General features: G+C 38.4%; 1 protein-coding gene across 6 annotated transcripts in view; it reads left to right on the top strand.

Annotated features, from left to right (window-relative positions):
- Positions 1-22,106, top strand: part of LOC108003707 (uncharacterized) — a 95,214-nt gene that overhangs the window by 59,213 nt on the left and 13,895 nt on the right. For 5 of the 6 annotated variants that reach the window (XM_062082799.1, XM_062082795.1, XM_062082797.1 and 2 more), the window contains 5 exons: positions 1,147-1,389; positions 1,502-1,735; positions 18,388-18,512; positions 19,473-19,680; positions 20,784-20,898. In XM_062082799.1, the coding sequence (XP_061938783.1) occupies positions 1,606-1,735; positions 18,388-18,512; positions 19,473-19,680; positions 20,784-20,898 (578 nt within the window). In that variant the 5' untranslated portion in view covers positions 1,147-1,389; positions 1,502-1,605. The remainder of the gene's footprint in view (positions 1-1,146; positions 1,390-1,501; positions 1,736-18,387; positions 18,513-19,472; positions 19,681-20,783; positions 20,899-22,106) is intronic. The other variant, XM_062082800.1, reaches the window with a different exon arrangement.

Below are 22,106 nucleotides of genomic sequence, written 5' to 3'. Positions count from 1 at the left end.
AATTAGAAAGAGATAAATAATTCATTCTCTCTCTCTCTCTCTTTCTGTTCATTATTTCTGTACGAATATTGATATTATAATTAATTCGATCCTCCAGTAGATTAGGGATCAAATATTAATTTCGTAACTGGCTCTCCTTTTGTTCGATTCGATAATGCGATTCAATATGTATACGCCGCAATACATATAATTGGTCTCTTTATTTTCACGTCCTATTCACATTGCGCGTTTTGTCCAAAATTTTGATCTAGAAATTCGATAATTGATAAATCGTATCGAGCTTCCCTCGATACAGTTTATTCTTGATTATATTCGTGAAACTTGATAAATCGACATAATGCCAATCATCCCCATCGCTCGAATTATTCCATGTTCGATCAACAGCACGGCACGCCTCCCCATTTTTATCGCTAATATCAGTATATATTTATAAAATAGGCCGTGCAAATTAAAAAATTTAGGAAGAAAAAGCAACGCGTACTACATCCGCATCACTTTTTTGTTCCAACGAAACTTTCCAGTCCTCCCATCTATATTCCCACACTTTTTCAATATTCATCCTCGAGTGCCACTTCTTGCTCCATCCATCTTTTTGCTTATCTCGAATTTATTGCCCCGTTCCAAGTTTGCCTGTACACCGAGCAGCGGGAAAACTCTCCCAACTGTTTCGTTGGATCGTTGTTCGTTATTCGGTATTCGGTAAATTTTTCAACGCTTTGCATTTTGCTCGACAGGATTGGAAGGAAGGAAATAAGTAAGTAACTAAGTTGGGCCTGTGATCGATTCGCTCTCGCTCCGCGCTTTGCTTCCAAGTAGCAAGTGTATTTCTTATTCGCGAGTCCCGATCAGGGTTAGCGATCTGCACTTAAGTGAAATTTCAAGGAAGCCCGGCATTTGCCGAGGGAAATTGTTACGCGAGGGAGATCGCGTAGCCTGCAATTCCTTCTACCCACTACTGAGAGAGAGAGAGAAATCGCGAGCTAGTTACGTACGTGGTGGAAAAATTGAATAATTGAAACGGATATTTCTTTTTGCGCGAACGAAAAAAAAGAGAAATACGAAAGAGGAAGTGAATGGATAATAGATAAGGCGAGGGAGAATAGGAAAAGGAGAATAAGAAGGGAACGTTGGTTGGGAAATTTACAGAATGGACCATGAAGGAGCGCAGCGTGAGCTGGTAGTAGACGAGCGGTCGTCCTCTCGGTTGGCGGCTGGACGGTCATCGACGGGATCCTGCAACGCTGAATCGTTCACCCCGCGGGTGTTGGCCACGGCAGGTACGAAGTCGACAGGTGCAATAATCGGGGGTGACCCGGTTGTTGCCGCCGGGGCGGCGATGCGACGATGAGCTCGCTGAGGATACCGCTATCTCTCTACACCCGACCAGAGGTTAGTCAATTCCTCCAGATTTCGCCTCTCCTTTCTTTCTTGTCCTTTCGTTCTTTCCCCTACGATAATATATCGATTTTCCAACGAATTGATGGAATGGTTTGCTGCGCAGCCCCGAGTAATAATAGGAAGGCGGCCGGGTCGGCTCACGAGTCGTCGCAAGGTCGAGCACAGAGGAGCGGAAGCCGGTTCAAGGCCGATATTAGTCGCTTGGCCATGGACCTCGAGGCGAGGAACGGGACCGGTGGTAACGAAGAGGAATACACGAATATTTATTTCATGGTTGGGGATCGCAGGGAGACGGCCACCTACAAAGCGGATCAGGTCACGGACATGGAGCTTAAGGGCAAGTCCATTTAATTAATCGATCCTTTGATACAACTCGGAAACTGCTTGTTGCCATCTTTTTTTCTTTCTCTCTGTGCCATTTTATCGGCCGGATGACGTTACGTTTATTAATTTGAAAGAAAAGAGTACTCGGTTCTATTTTTATTTTTCTTTCTCTTTTTTTTTTCTCTTTTCTTTCTCTTTTCTTTTCTTTTCTTTTCTTTTTTTTTAATCTTGCTCGACGAGCAAGTTCTTCTCATATTCATCGGCTCGATTATATGAATATTGAATGAAAAATATTATTATCGTGTTTTGCGGTATTTCTTATTAATAGGAAATACGATCGTACGATACGAATTACGAGCGGAGAGTGAATTACAATGTTGATTCGTAAATTTTACGTTTAAATTAATTTGTCGACGCATTTGATAAAAATAAATTTAAACGCGTTCCCTCTTCATTATTTTTTTTCGCCGAATCTTGTGCTCTCGTTGACAAATTTCTTAAAGAATGAAAAGTCCCCGTATACCGGCGACCTCCGAGTCGTAACGTAAATTATCGGTATCCTGTTCTACGAACGGGTATGAAAGGGTCTTTGTAAGCACTAGCGAAATTATGTTTGCACATACTTCGAACCATGACCTATCGACCGGAGAACGTCTCCCGAAAGTAGCCTCCGAGGATCTAACTTGCCAATCAAGCTTGTTTCACCTTCTCCCGTGCGTTGGACGACAAAGCAAACACGGATTTATGTCCAGTTGCTTGTTCGAGCCAATACCTCAGGCGAAATCTCGAGGATGCTATCCAGAGCTTTCGAGAGCTTTACGAGATATCGCTCGGTTCCAAAGTTGTTCGTCTTACGTCCGAGTTTCTTTTTTTCTTCTCCCCCATATCCGTTGGAATCATTTTTAAAAATAAGAAGGTGTGTAGAAGGCGAGTTCGTCACGTTTAATTGCTCGCTATTAGCGAGATCGAATATTTATCGAACAATATCTAATAATATTGTTTTAACCGTACACTATTTTCCTGTTAAGAAGAAATGCAATTTCTAGTTCTATAAATGTTTCGGATACCTCTACTCGAAGGTAAACTGAAACTGCTTCGTTGCAAACTTAATTATTTACCGTAAAGAGTTTTAATATTATCCGAGACCCTTTTAGACAATATTTCCATCCCACGGTTTTTTCCTCGAGGAACGCGCTATAAAATTCAATGCGAGGAAAAATCTTGCGGAAAATGTAAGGAGCATCAAACAATTTTTTTTTATTATATCACAAAAAAAATTAGTCAATTCCTTGCAACGTAGATTTGTTGCTCCTGGTTTTCCTTCGAATTTTTTTTGTTTCTATTCCTCCCCTTTGTTAACGTTTCCATTCTCTTCTAGCGAAATTTGTTTAATCGTAACGAGGATACGTTCCTTCCTCTTTCTCTTTGCAATCTTACGAAACTCATTTCGCTGGTTAATGGAAATTATAAAGTTTTCCTCGGTACTCGCTTACCAAGAGTTTCGTTAATTTCACTGCCGCTATTTTACGACCACGCGTTATCGTAGTTGCCGATGCTAAAATGATTCGCGATAGCCAGTGACGCGTTTCAATTTTCCATTCGACGAATTATGAAAATTAACCCGAGTGCAGTCGTTAGTCGATTTTACGCTCGTTACTATCTTCATCTATTTAAACCACGTGCAACTCGATACAGCGATCTTACATCCGACGCTCGAGATCGTAATAAGCACACGGTTTCTAAAGGCAATGGACCGTCTAATTGCAAGTTGTTACGCAATTTTCTTCGTGTTTACAAGCTTTATGTTTTAGGTGTCTCTAATTATTGTCTAACGGAATTAACTTGGTAACGTATAAAATCTATGTGTTCGAGATGTGGGTAAATTAGGAACAAGCGATATGGATGTAAATACGAGTAATAAAGTTATATAATTAGAAAAGTGATTGGAAATTGTGCGAGCGAACGCGAATGAAATTGTCTGCCCATTCCTAGTGCAATTCACTTAAATATCAAACTGTTTTTATCTATTTCTTGATATCAATGCATCTTTCCCCTTATTCCATCAGGGATCAAACGATAAAATTATCGCATGTTACTTGCATAGGGAAAGATACGAATACCGTCAAAAAATTGTTTAAAAAATAACGCAATTTTATATACGCTCGAGGTATCTCTAATTGGAGAGAACGTGACGCGTATCGCACAATTTCTATCGTCTGACCATTCTTATCCAGGTCTACTTAAGGGACGCTGTTCGAATTATTTCCAACTCGATAATTGATGGTGTATCACGAGAAGAGCGAACTCGCGTCAAAGTGCATCGCGTAATGGAGGATGATAATGGTATTACGATTTATATTGGGTTGTAAGTTGGTTAGTTGGAAATTGTTTCTCCGTCACGCCACGGGGAGAGCATTATAAGAGAGCACACGTGAAACAGAAATGGTTCGTGTCAAAAACTCTCGGTTCGCCGCAAAAAGTCTTTGTATCCACGCCACGCGATTCTTTTCGTCGTTCTTTAGCCTTGTTCCCGAATTCGTGACAGAGAATCTTGAAAGGAAACGGCTTGAAAGAAATCCCTTTATCGATTTTCTCTTCTTTCCGAGTTCCTTGCGCGTGGTCTTGCGAAATATATCTTGTACAAATATACGATCGATCGATTAATTCTACTTGAAATTCTATTTCTTCTTTTTCTTTCTTTTATTTTTATTTATTTATTTATTTATTTTTTTTGAATTCAGACACACGCTACACGAGTTTACGACTCATGTTATACATAAATTTAAAGGAATGAGATTATACGAATGATTGTCATGTATCATGAATGAAGCCTAGATAGGAGGCTCTGACGTTCATTCATGTTATATTTTAAAACTTTTATGCGTATCTCTCACAAATATTATCGTTCATCTGTGAATAATTCGTAAGTCAGAAACGTCGTGGAATATTTTTCAACGGCGGGACTGATTTTCATTGTTCACGCCACGCACGTTACGATAGCAATTTAAATTTCTTTGCCGAATATTATCGTTAGAATTCCCTTGTTCGCAAACAAAATTTGATGGAATAGGGGAAAAAGGTGTGGAATCGAAACAACGTTCGTTCCTCCGCGAGATCAAGAATTGGAAATTCCATCCATCCATCGACAAAGATATCCCTTACGCGGATCGGTTCTTGAAACCGATTCTCTTTCCGCTAAATTTCAACCAAAGCCTAGGTAATTACAACCCTCGTTTTTATCCCCCGTGAAATTTCCCCGATTTCACCCTCGACCGATTATCCTTTCGCATTTCATTGGCCGTGGTTCGCTGTGACGACCGCGATTCATGAACGAGCCCCGTTACGACACTCGCAATATAACCCTGTAATAGACTGATCATTTAGATCTCACCCCTGTGTCGCGCCGCGCCACCCTCTCTCGTCCACGCGAAATTTCCGAGGCGAGCTCCGTGTTGCCGATATATATTCTTCCTTCTAGTTAATTAGAAAGCTTTTCAACGAGGTCGCTGGTCGTACGGCGAAAAAAATATGCCAACGAGACGCTTTGACGAGAATCGATATCGTTCGTAAGGGTAAATTGACCCTTATTGTCTGCTCACCGTCACGAAATTCTCGTTCTCTCGAAACGAACCATTGAAAATAAGCCTCCCTCGTTGCTTTGAACGTTGAATTTTATTTTAAATTTCAATTCTTTTTTTCTTCTTTCTTTCTTTCTTTCTTTCTTCTGTTTTTTGAAAAGAACAATTACGAATTACACTCGATATAAGATAGAACGTAATTCGGAATGAATAGCTAATGACACGGTTAATTGGTTTGTTGTATATTCGTTGTCTTCGCGTTAATTAATTACAAGCTTGTCAGAATTATTTTGTTTCACCGATACACAACAATCCGTTCTCGACATCAGTTCGCATTTACGTACGTTTCGAATTATTTATACTTTCACTTGTAAACTTTAAAAAAAAACGGAATATACATATTTCGAATTAACGAGTATATTTATATTTTAATGAAACGTGGAGCTCAATGAAATAAAAGAAAAAAAAGGAAAAAAATTATTTCTCGCGATAATTAACGCACCGTATCACGGCTATATCATACTTCCACTCGACAATTATAATGGAGAAACTTGTCTCTACTGCTTTAATGAGTCCAACAAACAGCTGGATCCTCATGGTCATGTTGAATTACTCAGCCTCGGGAAATATATTTCCAACGATTCGTCGTTGTTCCTCTCGTTAACGAAAATTCTGAATTATAGGGGGGCTCGCGTCATACGTTTTAAAATCATCGGGCGAAACGAGGCAGATTTTCGTCTGGAACGACGACAATTGACGGAGAGCCGAGATTTACATGTTGCGTTTATTTATCTCTTAACGATAAAATTCGTTGTATCCATTTTAAGACATCGGCGTGAATTACATCGCCTCGAATAATAGAAGCCTCGTTCGTGAAAAACGTTTCGACGTTGGTTTTTTTCTTTCCGGGAATTCAGACGATTGCGATCTCTCGACTATTTACCCTGGACACGAAACTCGACGAACTCGTGGAGTGTACGCTTGCGTATAATACGATAATCGACCGATCGATCCCTGAACGCGTGTAGAAACGAGAATACCGATTCTTCTTTCGTTAGTTTCCGCTCACGATGGATCCGATACGTTCGCGTTCGTACAACCTCGGCCTGTTATATTAAATCAAAACGCGACTATTTTCCTTACGCCGTTCGGTTAAATGTAACGCGCATTCAGGTAATCGCGATTTGTGTCGAAGGATAAATGGAATTTGTAGCGTTTAATCGAGGCTAATTAAAATTGGATAAGAAGTTGGAATTTTTCACCCCGCGGTTGCGTTCTTTTTGTGATTCTTTTCTCTTTTTATATTTTTTTTCTCTTTTGTTCTAATTTTATGTCTTTTATTATTTAAAAAAAAAAATGGTTAGTTGATGATTGGTAGGCGATTTTTCGATTTGGTATGATTATTGTTTTTTGCTTTTTATGTAAATTGATTTAATATTTTATAGAAACAATTATGGACAAATAATTGCATTGCGTCTATTTTGCTCTGCTTCTAAATGTTACAGTTATTGGATTGAACGTATATTCTAAATATTCCGTGTTATAAATTATGTTGTCCTATTTAATTCGAGTTAATATCGCATCGTTATATTAATATTATTATTATAGCGCAACAGTTTCGTTCAATCATTATAAGGCGCGAAGAGACATTTTAATAAACGTTCAAAATTCTATTCGAAAATTGATTTGCAATCTACCGAATTATATTATATTTTGTGTCTTTAAATTTTCAACATCTTAATTTTATCGATTAAATTAAGGGCATCGACGGTACCGCCAGAATTGTATATCGATGCACGGCCTAAAGTCGTTTATAATTACTTGATTAAGAATTTGCATACAATTTCTAAACAACAACGATAGAAATGGTTGCGTTCGTTAAATACAGTATCTAACGTGGAAAAGTTTTAGACTAGAAAAATTATTTTCTATAAAAAGAAATTTCAGTTTCTGAAAGTTTCAATAAAATCGCTGCTACTCGAAGGATCGTGGTTCAGGGATAAGTTAAAAATTTTAATTCCGTACACTAGGAAACCATTCAGGTAACAACTTTATATATCGCAATAATTATTTTCGAAAAATCGGTGAACCGTAATAATCGCACAATACCGTGAATAGATTCGTTTCCGTACAATGCGTTGTGGAAACATTTTTCAACGTTACGTTTAATTTTCATTGCAAGACTTGGAAGGTAAGTGACGTAACTTTTGCACACAACTGTATAACGAAGCGTGCACGATGTTCGTGTATTTATTCGCGGTTAGTTGGTACAATAAACCGTGTATATAACCGTGGAAATGTATCGATTAGAGAGATGAAGGTGGCCCCCGTGTAACTCCGCCTCGAAATCAATCAAGCCGTACCTACAAGCATCCTTTACCTCGACCTCGAGCACGTTCGTTCCAAGTGTATCGAGAAGATGCTTTTTCGTGAACATAAGAATGAACTTTAACCTGAAGATTTCTTGCCAATCAAGATACACTCGATGCTCGCTTGAAAAAAAGATAAGAATTTTCCACGTTCTTGTCTTCTATTTTTATCGCGTTATATTCACTTATACGGTTAATGAATATTTTTTAAATTACGCAATATTATTTTATATCATCGATTTCAAAATATTTCGATGCATCACGTTCGGCAAAATCGTACTACGATCAAGTTTCGATATTTTATACGTTACAGAAAGTTTTTCCAATTTTTGATAACAATGATGCAAATAGACGATAGTATCATCGACATACACCTATTTGGAAAGATTAGATAAGATGAGTTACGAATGTTATCGATGATAAAAAGAAGTAGATTGAGTAGCGTGGAAATAATTGGATTACTCGAGAAATTGCATTGACGAGATTAAAAGTTTTTTTCTATGTTTTCTCATCGCCCATTTGTGCGACTGACATTAACTTAATATTCCCCATTCAGGGTATATTAACCCCTTTCGGATAATTTTTCATTCGAGAGAAACTGGGAAACAAGGGACGATATATGTATATCCCGTAATCTTTCATTTTCGATTTTCATTATTGTCTAAATATAAAAAAAAAAATATTACGTATATTCCTTTATCGCGTAACATGCTAACGCAATATATATTTTAATTTCAATTTCAAGGGATTGAAACGAATTTTTATTTTCACTCAATCTGTATAGTTTTTAATAATTGTACGACGTAAAAAAAAATACACGGGTAACCGTGTTTTATACTCCATGAAAATATCATTTGGTTGACATTTTTGCAATATTTCGTCGCGACATTTAGTTGGTCGGTTTCGTGGACGAATGTCATATTTCCATTTAAAAACCACGTACCATTGTTCACCAATCGGGTTTGCGTCTAGTCAATCTCATAATCCGACGCTCTGCGCTAAAACGTTTATCTCCCTCGCGTTTCTCTCGAGATACCATTGCGAAAAGAATTCAAAAAGATTTTTTTTCATCAAGAAATGTATACTCTAACCTGCTTGAAATTCTTATTTCAATCTTCCTTGGTGAAACTTAGACTCGTGCACGGAGTCGTAAATATAATTACATCGTTTAATCGTGACGGAATCGGAAAGATTTATATCCCCGCGAGAATGAAAGTAAGAAAAGAAAAGAAAAGAAAAGAAAAATTAATTAAATATCCAACAAAAATTTGATTTATTCCGACTTGAAAATAATTTCTATACAATCGTAATGATTTTATATCGCTACGAGTCGTAACTTTTATACAAAAGAATAAGTTGGATGGATTCTAAAGAAATAAACCGACGCATTGATGCAACAGTTACCGGTCTAACCGAAGTTTGTTCATACTTCCTAGGTCTGTGGCCATAAAAATTTTCTTTTCTTCTCTTTTCCAACTTTTCACGTATCTTGAAACCTCAATCTTCTCGAAGTTGCTTTCACTGTTTCGATCGAAAATTTGAAGAAAGGAGTAAAAAAAAAAAAAGAAAAAGAAAACAAATAAATTTTAAAATTTGCTCGCGTAAAATTATATCGTACTTTTCCAATATTCGCGCGAATTCGTGTTCGATTCTTCTGAAAATGGAATAATCGGTGAGTCAATTTTACAGCGTGACAGTCTCATTTACTGGAGAGTTCCGGAAGCCAGCCCCGTCGACTGTCGACAATTTCGATGCAGTCGATTTCCGGTCGGAATCGTGGAAAGTTGGCTCGCGCACCAAGTGAAAATCGACAATGATTGCATACCACCGCGCTAGGATGAATTGGTTTTTCTTGCGGTCAGCACAGGTTCCCGTTCTCCTCGTTCGTTCGTTCGAGATTTAATGGATTTGGGAAGAAGATTTGTAAAAAAAAAAAAAGAAAAAAAGAATGTTATAAATATTATTTAAAAACTCGGTAAAATTGATTTCAGTAGAAAACGATTTGGTACAAAAGTACAAAAATCTCGTTTTCCGTTCTATTGATTAACTACTCCTAGAACATCATTATATCGTTGCATCGAAATTGATCGATTTCCTTTACTTGGGCTACTCTGTAACGCGCAACATGTTTCGGTCACAAAGTTGGCGCAACTTGGAAGACGATACGGTGTAAACTTTCGAATATAATCGAATCACGATGTGGCTACCGCAATCGCCCAACGTCGATCTTCGATCGATAATCAATTAAATCGAATTCGAACGGTCGATATTTCTCGTTTCGTCGGGATCTGAAATCGGGCGAAGGAATAGAAAGAAGGAATAAGAATGGGCATAGGGTTGGCGTAGGACACGGCGATTTCCCGTGAGATCGGTCTTGGTTAATTACACGATCGTTACGAGTACGCGGAGGATGTAGCCAATCCATTTATACGTTTATTTTCTAATTCGTCGTGGTATAATAAAAAGTAATAGTAGCACGGGGACCCGTAGGAACTCTCGAGCGATGCTTTCCGACCAGCAATGGCTTCCTACACCTCGTACCAATGATATTGGCCTCAACAAAATAATGAATAAATTGAGCGTGGGTCACAATAAAAATATAATCGTCCGCCGTACATCCATGATTCACGTTTCATTATCCTATTAGAGCCAATGGACGGGTCGGAAGATAGCTCTCCCCCTTCTTTCGCTCTGTATATGTGCCACCACGTTCGTTTCGTTTCGTTACGGAGCCGCGTCGTGTGAGCCAGGACAAACCAGCCGCAAGAACTGTCGCTCGCGCAAACCTCTCGCGCGTACAATCGTGCAAGCGGACGAGCGAAACGGAGAAGGTAGGAAGACCAACCATTTGATTTCCGTCGGTAGCTTAACTTTCGAACACTTAGATCATGGGGATGTGGGTTGACCAGATTTTACGGATAGCCGAGTTTAGTTTATACCACACGTTGCGGTGACGCGCCAGCTTTATGTTTTCTCTCTCTCTCTTTCTCTCTTGCGGAAACATCGATATATCGTCCGCGTCCAATTTCGAATCGCAATTTTGCCAATACACAGATTATGTTACTTGGTACTTGGATATTTTTACTCGGCTCGATTTACAAACAAAATCCGTCTTCGCAAGCTCGTAGAGCTGCGTTTACACGCGAAACGACGTTCGGTTCGTCGATCAAAGTTGCCGGTATAAACAGGATCTTTAATCGTTGCACGAGCAACTTTGAGCACGATCGAGGACTTCGGTCGATTCGAGATGGACCGACCGAAAGTTGGCCAACGTAAATGTCCCTTGGAATCGAAAGTGAGGCTGGCGGGAGGGGAGAGGAGGGAGAGGTTACTTTGGAGAAACAGCCAAAGTCACGCCGACGTTTCAGGCTAATTTAACCTCGTTTCGCAAAGTAAATCATCGATACTCGCGTGCTTTGCATCGCTTGTACGCACCCGTGTAACACGATTGTCGATTGCTCGTTTACCCCACCTCTGTAATTCCAAGTTTACCCTACCCTGTTTCAAAGGAATTAGATCGAGATGGCGGGGAATAATTCATCGAATCGACGGAACGGAACCTTTCCCCCTTTTGTACATCGCGTTTCGTCAAATAAATCTCGAGCTCTTTCGGAATGATGGCGAAGCGTACATCGCGAAATGGCTTCTATCCATCTTCCTTCTGTCCATCTCTCGTTTCCTTTCTTTCCCCTCTTTTTGCTCTTTGAATAAGAAACGTGATTACGGTTGGTAAACTGGGAAAGGGGGAAAGAGGGGATGAACGTACTCGTATACCGCGGATACTTGCTACTTTATTGCGGAGGAGATCGCGGTTCGCGATCCTACAATCTGCTTTATCAGAACGTTACTTTTGCATGGAGAAAGAGGGATTTTCTAGGAATGTGATTCCGCGAGAGATGGAATTCGAATCAATTGCCGGCACAAATAAGTTTTGACGAGTAGATTTATCGCTAGAAATCGTTCTCTTGGTCTGCAGGCACGTTTTACGAAATTTGTTAACACCATCGATTTCCTTCGATAAAAATCGAAGGCGTCGAAGGATTGCTAATCGATCCGTTGCTCTTAATTCGCGAAATTGGATACCAATTAATAAATGAATATCGAATATCGGATACGATCAATTTATATTATATTCCAACGAAACGAATTACTGATAAAATACTTTCAAAATGTCCATCGGTATAAATCGAATATGAATTCTACAAAAGGTTACAAAAAAAAGCACATAACTACAAAAAGCAATAGTTATTTGTCAATCAAAAAAAAAAAAAAAAAAAAATAGAAAAAAGGTATTTGAAAAATCATAGTTCTAAACTCTAACAACACATACCTAAATCGTCAATTTCGAAATATTGTAAAATAACTCTTCCATTTCGACGATTTCGAAATTTTTGCCCAATCCAATCGTTCGCACGCGCTCTACGCTCTGTGATTCATCGAAAATTACATGGAAAAATCCTCCTCGATTTCTAAAAAAGAGAAAAGAAAAAAAGAAAAAAAATGTTACACCAAGAATAATCGTAATTTCAAACAGAACGAGAAAGTTGTTTCCGTCAAGCTAATTCTTCCTCCGCCAATTCCATCCATTTATCGAAAGTATGAAATGATCGGTCGTATCTGGAAAGAGCATAGACTCTTAGCCACCCCCGTGTTCAATTAAAAGAATTTACTCGGCAAACGATAGCGCGTGCCGCCCTCGATTTTTATAGGTTGTCCAAGGTACGCCATCTATCCCATCTTCGACCGTTCCTCCCGTTCTAATTTCAGACTCTATTATCCTCCACGTCGGTGGCCGGGCTAATATTTGATTTGGTAATTTGGACAAGTGTAATTGACGGTACGGCCGCTTTTTCTCTCGTTTGGAAAATTCCTGTCGCGACCAAACATCGATTTAACTCGAGTTGTGACGTGACACGACTTTGGAACGATGTTGGACGAGGGCCGCGCATTAGTGATAGTTAATTTTAGATGGAGGATTCGGTAAGCCGATTTTGCGCTCAAGATGTGTTGGTTGGAAATTTTGAAATATCAAATTTAAGCTAGTTTTCGAATTTAACTTGATTTTCCAGATATTAAACGTGTTCGTTCCCGATGAACTTGAGCACGTTGTACGTATGAAAGAAAGAAAAATGTATCCAGATTTTATACCGATCATTTTTATTTTCGCTGTAGAATTTCCATTAATCGGTCTTTTTATTTCGCGAATTTAAAATTTTATCTTTGACTTTTACGAGTCTCGATGAAAGGATAATTGCGTTTTATGGAATAATTACAACGTTTATGGTAAATATGATATGTACAAAATGTTTTATTTCTTCGCGTCTCGGTTATTTCAAGAGATTTCACGTCATAAATACATTCTATTATTCCGCGTAAACGGATGGATTTAAATCACAGTTTTTCTTCGTATAATTTTTTTCATACATACCACTTTTTTCCAGGATTTTCAGCAATTATAGTGGACAGCTTTTGAAAATTTTTATCAAATTCCAATAGATTTTTGGAACACGTATGGTCGATTTTAATTAGATCAGGGATCCTTATACTTTATATATATATACGTCGAAACAAAATCTTTACACAATGATTAATATCTAATTTTATTCAACGATTTCATTTTATTTTTATCAATACCTATTTTACGTAAAAATTAAAATTGTTCGATATATAACACAGTAATGGCTTAATTATAGATTTTGTATTAAAATTTCATAAACTGAAATAAACTGGATCGCGTTTATTTTTAGGTTGTTCTTCCCATGACTTTATTACTTCGTAAATTTTTTTATCTTTCCTCTTTACTGTTTGCTTTAATACTTATCCACCCACACGTGCAATAATATTAGCGAGTGCGATAGTTCGAAACCAAATAAGGGTACGTCTATGTTTCTTTTTTACTACTTTCGTACATCATCGTGAGTTTCGATACGATTTAATATGATTATTTATTGATTCGTTCCGATATTTTCGAAAAAAACGATACTTATTCGAACGAAAAACGAAAAAGAAAAAACGAAAAAAAGGAAAGAAAACCAATCTTTTCCAGGTGATCTTTCGAACGCCGATCAATCGATTTCAGCAATTTCCACCTGTTAAAGAAACACTGTCCCGAAAAAGTTAATCAACTCGATTCGAACTGGCACGGCGTATCCTTTGACGATGGCTTGTCCAGGAAATTTGAACAGAATCGCCGGCAGGTTGGCCAACAACCAATAAACCGGCCACTTTTCCCATCGTTGTCCACGAATTGTTCATTCGCCCCCTTTTTCTGGGTCGGGTCGTTTTATGCTCGCGCTCAAGATTGTCTCGATCGTGAATATTGTCGCGTAAATCTTGAAAAAAAAAAAAAAAATAAACAAGAGGTGTAAGATTTGTCGGCATAAAAATTTTCAAAATTTATAGCGTCATAAAAAAAGGAGAGACACGCGGATTGTACAAGTTTTATTGAAAAGTAACATTTTCGTTGTAACGTTGTTTTTCTAGAAGTGGAAATAAAGAATCGAATTTTAAAAATTATTTATAAATACTCGCTCTCCAAAAAATTAAATGGGAAAAGTTTTGAAATTTCTGTGTTTATTTTAACAACGGCTACATTTTCGAACAATACCGCGAAAGGAATCGAGTTTTCGCAATTAATTAATTAATCAACGATTAATTTGCAACGTGGAAAAGAGTCGAATATTTATTAAAAACAGGCTGTCGTTTCCGTTTTTAGATTTTAAGTGGAATTGGAAGGATAGTAGGGTTGTAAATATCGTTCGCGCCACGCTATGAACAGTTTCGGTTTAATTAGCGGCCTCCATTGAAATACACGCGTGGGCGTGGGTACGCGAGTCGCGCTCGTGCACTCCGCGTTGCTTCTCGTGCACAACGGGTGTACAGGAAGTTCATGAATATTGGAACAACACGAACCTTGGAATTTTTCTTACCCGTTTTCATTCCCTTGATCGCTTTCCTCTCGCACTTCGCAATTCATTCCCGCTGCACTCCAGTGTTTTATTTATTTAAATTTTCGTAAAAAAAAAAGAAGAAGAAGAAGGAGGAGGAGGAGAAAAAACAAGAGCTTTTCACGATAAAATCCGATCATTGGTAAGAAAAATGTTGTCGAGTGGGTAATGAAAATTTCGTTCTTCTTCTAACATGACCTTCGATCCGCACACGTTTTCTCTCTAAAATGTTCCCCACGTGCATAACGAGTCTCGTAACGATCAAAGACCAGCCATATTCCAGCATCGTGCCGCTCGAATTCAGGATTTCTCGTCCGTTCAGGGATGCTTCCTAGGTTTTTTCCACGGTTCAAATAACCGAAACGATTCCCCATAAAGGGAGAATTTTTACGATACGAGGTGGGGGAGGGGGATATATAAGCCACATTTCCCGTGACATTTTTAAAATTAACGCATCGAACGAGGGTGAAAGTTGAGATAAAACATCCCTGAAATATTTTCCCGCTTCTATTCTTTCATCTCTCCGGTTGATCCACTTTTTTCCCCTCCAATTTTATTCCAGTTTCAACCGTCGAAACGAATTACCACGGGATCTCGTTGTACAAAGGCTTGTTTTTAAAATTCTATTTCATATTTGGCTGAGCCGAAAAAACGTCAAGAAGAAATCTGTTCGCGCCAGTTTTCATTGTCGTTCGGAGATCAATGCGAAATCGTTGAATTAGAATCATACTTTGATATCTGGTTTACGATGTCGTAGACTATCGATTCTTTTTCTTTCTTTCTTTTTTTTTTCCAATTTGGACCACGAGGAAGAAAATTTAATCAAGTTCGGCGGCAAATTTTTTTCTTTCTTCTTTTCTATTCTTTTCTATTCCCTCGTCCTATCTATAAAAAAAGATTTTTTTTATAGACACAAAAAGAACTTTATTAGAAGAATAACGTTCGTTGGAAAATTTATTTTCCACTCGAAGACTCGAGTATCCTGTAATTTGTCTTTAGCATCGTTAATTTGTATACATTTTTAAGGGGAAGGTTTCAAGAATATTTGTTTGTAAAAAACTTTTTCGTTCGTAATTGTTCTTTCTTCTTGCGACTTTTCATAGGTTTAAAAGGAGAAAAAAAAGGCAACGAAGAAAATTATTGATAAATAATTCTTTTTCATCCACGTCTTTATTGTACTTTCTGTTCCTTGTTATAATTGAAACTTGCTACACCCAATTTTCGAAGGAAGGGAAGAATTAATGCAAGTTTTCTTTTAGAGGATTCTTTTGAGGATTCTTATTAATTAACCCATACAAATATTCGAGAAGGTTTATTTCAAACAATCAATCGGTTCAATCTACGCCAACGTATATTTTAATCGTTAAAGAACGTAAAAAGTAAATTCCTTCGATCTCAAGAAGCAAAAATAATTAATTTAATATTTAACGGATATATAAGAAAATGAAAATTAAAATTGATAAATAAAACCATATTATATTTCTTCATCAATTCTAATTAAATACGAATCGTTTAATATTATCGTTGTAAAAAAAAAAAAAAAAAGGAAAGCAAATTGCACGTTAAAATTAATTCATAACGCGTTCTTCTCAAGTGAAAACGCGCATCTGTTCCGTTGCAACATTTCATTACGTCATGTGAACGTGTTCCGCCAAATTCGCGCGAGGGAGATTTAATTAAAATCGATGATGATATCTTTCCACGTTTCCCATTATGTTTATAAAAAATATATATGGGTCGTTCGTAAAAAAGAAAACGGAAAAAACGAAAATGGAATAAAGGAGGGTATAAGCAACAGCTGGATTTTATAAATGATTCTCGCACGACATTCCGGGCTGTGGAAAAACTCATTTTTCACGAAGAATCATGAATCTTCACGTTGAATACGTCGAGGAAGAAGTAAGCTCCTCGCGTTTTGTCGAATCGATAACTGAAACGACGAGAAACTTTTACCCCCTCTCCCTTCTCTTTCTGTTTTTTAACCAACTGGCGAATGCCATTAGCGTTTTCTTCTTTTTTATATCCGAAAGCTACGCGATTTCTCGCTTTTTATCTTCTTTGGAATAGGGGCTTCGCCATCTACTTCGTTTACTTTTCTTCCCGTTTCTCGTTAATCACTTTTAGAGAGAAAGCAAAATAACGTAAAATGAAAAAGTTAACTTCGCGTTTCGTTTCATAGGTCTTGCGAGCAATACACCGATATCATTTTCGTTCGATAATTCGTTGTTTATTATTATTTTCCAGTTTCATCGGTATAAATCCACATTAAAACGTTTACAACTTACGAACCGATGATTAATTGCCGCCGAATCCTTGTTCCCTTAGTTTCTGGCCTTCGTTGATTCATCGGTTGGAAAACATCGGTGTTAATTCTCCTATATACAATACGACAGTAGAAGCGAGAATATATCTCGGGCGTTTCGTTGGTCAGCCTCCCTGAAAACTTTGACGTCTCGCCAAAGTAAGAAACAAACCCGTGTTGTTGTTAAATGGTAATTTCATTTGCGGGATTTATGCACCGGTTTCTTTTCCTCGATGTTAATTAGTTGGTTAGTTGATCAACATCTTGACCGATGTTAAATTTATGGATTATTGGCCCACGTTGCGAGCGAAGCCAGGAGACCAAAGTATTCGATATATGGAATCCTGATTAACTCTAATCTGGTATTCGCTGTTTCCCTTCGTTTGCTACCCAAGATAAATTCTGCAGTTGCGGCAAATTCGCGTCCATTCTTCGGACATTTTTCCCTGTTTTTAACTCGAGTTTGGATCCGTAAATCGTCCGGGACAGATTTGCAACGCGTTTTACGAACAACTGGCGCGAATCATTTCCGTGTCTTTCTTCGGGTGACGACGATCCCGCGAACAATAATTTCGGATGGAAATTTGGATGGAAAGGAACAACTTGTGACAGAGCGCTCGTTCCGGCATCGTGGCTGTAATTGCGCCGACATAATGCACGTGTTAGGCCGAGTTACGCACAACTGCGTTCGGAACGATGAATAAAACATGCACTTATAAAATGTCGTTACGCTCGATATCACCGAAAGGATACACCGCTTGGAGCGGTGCCATTTGAATAATTAATTCACGGCCGACTGTATGCTTTCCCGTGCCATTTTTCTCCTCTCTCTTTCTCTCTCTCTCTCCCTCCCTCCCTCCCCCCTTACTTTTTCTTTTTAACGCCACGTCGTCGTTTGTTTTCCCCCCTGGAATTGTCACGAGGAAACGTTTGACCTTGACCAGTGTTAACGATCGAAATGATCGTTCGTTCGAACAGAGCGTAGACGCTCTCTCCGTTCGCTTAACCAGGGATGTGTAGGCGATCGAAAATTGTAGAGTGGAAAGGGGGATTTGAATCGCTTTAATTGAGATTTTAACGAGATTTTCGGGTTTATTATCGTATCGAAAAGCTTGTTTATCGAGGCTTTGAAATACTATTAATTATTAATTGGCCATTGAATGTTTGGCTATTGGAATAATAAATAATAATTCTGATTTCGCCTCGTTGCGCGTTTATTAAAATTTCGTCCAATTAATAATTGGACTTTTATATTTCTATAATTCTATATCGTTATACCAGGCGGATCTCTCCGAATGTTTATGTAAAACTTTTTTCATTCTTGCAACGTTTCGTTCAACGGGTTTAATCGAGAATAACATCTCGAGAGCGGATATTTATGACGTCTGTGAGAAGGTTGTTGGAAATTATCGCCCTCCCTTAACAACAGGATCTCTCTCTCTCTGACAATTTTCTTATCTCTGTTGCAGAACTCTTTAGGAACGCAGCAGAGGCTGGACCTCTGGACATCGTGAAGCTTTGCAAAGGGGACAAACTGTTGAACATTTCGACTAATTTGCCGGCGAACACACCCGATTCTCCCTATGTCCTTCAGGTAACGATTCGACCATCCTGCGTGTTGCCTATTCCCATTTCGTTCGTACTTTCACCGATCTTTTCGCGGTCCTCGATTACGTAATTTCGTTTCAGAACCCTTCTTCTTGCTTTCTCTTAACGTCCACGTCGATGAAACTTTTGCTCGATCGTTGATACGTATCAGGATAAAATAAGGATTTTTCTTCCCTATGTAATTGTAATTAATAAAAAACTCGAAGCTCTTTTCTTTCTTTCTTTCTTTCTTTCTTTCTTTTTCTTCTAAATTAACGACTTCGATCCCCAAGAAAAGGGGTAGAAATTTTTCAGTTTAACGAGAATTGTGCATTAAGTTGTGCATTTTTTATTTTAAAAGTGGAGGAATGTTTGTCGAAACTTTTCCATAACTCGTATCGAAAAGTTTTTATCGTTTTGCGCGGATTGAGAAGAATTCCTTACTCTCCATTAATCGATCGATGATAAAATCTTTCTCAGATTCGGCAAATTATCTCATTCTGCCGAATGATCCTCGCGTCTCATCCCCTCTCCGCGAAATTTCTCTCTTCTACCTTCCCTGAGCCCATTAATTTTAATAATAAACGTTAAATTGAAGGTGAAAAAATAATTACGATGCAAATGGATATTACACCGGTTGCAGTAATTACGTAGGTATAATTAAATTACGCTGAATTATTTTATTTTATTTATTATTATTTTTTTTTTTTTAATAATTATACGTTGTACGCGCGTGTAAATTATTTTTCAAGCGCGTAGAAACGCGTTTCGCGTTAATTTTGGGCCGCGGCAATCTCTCGGTTATTTTTTTTCTCTTTTTAAATTAAAATTGAAACTGGAACGCAACAACGCAACCCTTTATCATTTAGATGGAAGGGGAAGGGGGCGTTGAGATCGAGATGGTTAAAAAAACGCGCTCGATTTGCAATTGATGGAAGTTGTGGAGCGTGTATTTCCTCTTTTTAAGATCGTCGGAGCTCATCCGGCCTCGTCGGGGGTGATCGAGGCGGAAGTGCTGTGGGCTCTCGAGAGACGCGTGGCGGCCTTGGAACGGCAACTTCGGGAGCATCAAGAAGCTCTGTACGCATCGCCTTCGTTCGCTCTTCGTGAACTGAAGCGGCAGGTCGACAGTTTCAAGAACAAGTTGGAGCACAACGACCAACTCAGTTGGCTGAGTAAGTTTTACGCTGCCTCTTATATGTACACACTCTGCCAACCGTATTAAATTGCTTATTAAAAATTTTGATTTTTCGAAATTCAACGACAAATATTGTAAAAAAGAGGAATGGGGAAAAGGAGCGATCTTCGTGGAGTATATTTAAAAAGAAGGAGGAAACCGTTTGTTATTTTCTTTATATATATATCTCTCTCGCGCAACGTTTCTTTTTTTCTTTTTTTCGAGCATTCCAAACTGGACGATACGAAATTGATCGAAAAATGGAAATTGAATATCCGGAAACAAAGGTGAATCATTCCTCCTTCTATGTATAATTTAATCCAGTAGATGGTGGCGCGCAAACACCGTTCGTGCGCAAAATTGCACATCTGGCCAAAGAGGCACGCCACCGGAAAATAAAGGATCAAACCTTTCGAATTTTTCATTTTCCTCCCTCTTCTCTTCTTTTGTCGAGCGACACAATCCCGAACGAGTTTCCCGTCTCTCCTAAAACGAAACAGGCCTTCGTTCCGACGTTTTTCCCGATGCCAATCCAATTTTCCTCCATTCTCGTCCCTTCCTCGACCAATTGTCGTCGCTGTTGTTGTTATTATTATTATTTATTTTCACGACGAGTTTTTCCCAACGAAGCGCCGTTAAGAAAAATCCCCAGCCACTTACCGCGAATCGAAAAATCATTGCAACGTTACCGATCCGCCAGAGACGATGGATATACGCGCGAATAAACAGCGCATAGGTCCATCGCGTCTGCCGCTGAATAAATATTTGCCCGTGCAAGGAGCCCGTCCCAGCTATTCCTATCTTCGCTTCCTGGCCAAACGCGTATTATCCGTGCACACGTATCAACCTTTACGTTACGATCAACAATTACAACAATTCCCCCCCTCCCATATTTTCGCCGCGTACGATAAACCAACAGAAGCTTTTCCTCCCCCTTAATTTTCTTCCCAACTCTCGTTCCCAAGTCGCGGTCGAAAATAGAAAAGTCGAAATTCGAGGCAATTATCGCGGAAAGGAAAATATTAGGTTTCGATCAATGAGAGAGCTTAGAGGGATTTTTTTAGAGGAAGGGCTCAATCTCCAGACCGCTGTCACTTTCAGGTTTCTACAAACAGCTTCCAGAGCCTCTCTACGCGGATTCCTACCGCAGATTGCAGTATCGGCGGAAGAGCGACAGCATGAAGCGGAAGGTGCGAGAAAAGTTCCTCAATATCTGGTGAGTCGATGGAAATTATTCTTTTTTTTTTTTTTTACGACTTGCGAGTCGATTCTTCTCCCTTCCTTCCTTCTCTCTTTTTATTCTTTCTCATCTACGAACGGCCATTCGATCGCCCCTCTTCGCTGCCTCCAGCCGCGATTTAATTCGAGATATCGAGGGGGACAGGTGAAGGAACGATAAACTGGTCGATCGATTTTGTCGCCATCCCACGACGACGATGTTTACGAGGGCGAGTCAAGCTCGGATCAAGAGGAAAACTTATTTTTTCCTGTGTATTATTCCTTTTTGCTCTTCCTCTCTCTCTCTCTCTCTCTCGAAATGACAGGTGATATCTCTTTGTAATCATTTTAATTGATCCAGTTTCAATTATATTTCGTGAAATATTTATTTTATTGTTAACATTAATTAATTTATATTTAATTTTTATTTTCTCTTCGAGAGATTACAGGTTTAAGTAACGTAATAAAAGCTTCGAATTTTAAAAAACAGTGAAAGATAGAATTCGCTTAGTTAGCGAGGTTGAAAAAGATTCGAAGGTAGAGACAATTCGGGAAAAAACGTCTCTTAATCCCAGCATTTAGAGAGAACTCTCTCGAAAACTCGGAGAGATCTTTTAATCCTTAATTAGAATTCGCAAGTTCGTTACCCATAAATAACCAAGTTGAAATCTTCTCATAAACAAGAAATCCTATGTGCGTGAGTGTGCGTGTGTGCGTGTGTATGTATACATATATCATAAGTTCCGTTCATGGAATCTATTTTTAATTCATCGTTATAGTTGACGTCACGCTGATTCACTAAAACGATCACGTTTCATTGAAACTTACCATTTCGAATAAACTAATTTAACGTCTACCGACTACCATTCCGAACGTGAACGGAATAATCAATGTTAAATTAACAGAAATATGATTGTTTTAAGGTTCAACGTCGGGATAAACGAGGCAACGAGTCTTGTTTTTCGCGAATAAACACACACACACACACACACACATATATATATATATATATATATATTATTTGTTTTGACCATATTTATTTCTGACAATTCTCGAGAAGACGTACGATGGATTATTTTGTTTAGGAAAACAATGCTGTCTCGAATTCACGATTAAAACGAATTCGATCGGTTCGATTAATTCATAATCATTTATATCCGTCTTAATTTTTCGTCTAATCATGTAAAATATTTCGTCTAGTTTTGA

The sequence above is a fragment of the Apis cerana genome, linkage group LG12 (genome assembly GCF_029169275.1).
Source record: "Apis cerana isolate GH-2021 linkage group LG12, AcerK_1.0, whole genome shotgun sequence".
Classification (NCBI taxonomy): Eukaryota; Metazoa; Arthropoda; class Insecta; order Hymenoptera; family Apidae; genus Apis; species Apis cerana.
The sequence above is the reverse complement of the archived record's forward strand: the minus strand, read 5'-3'. Positions and strand labels throughout refer to the sequence as shown.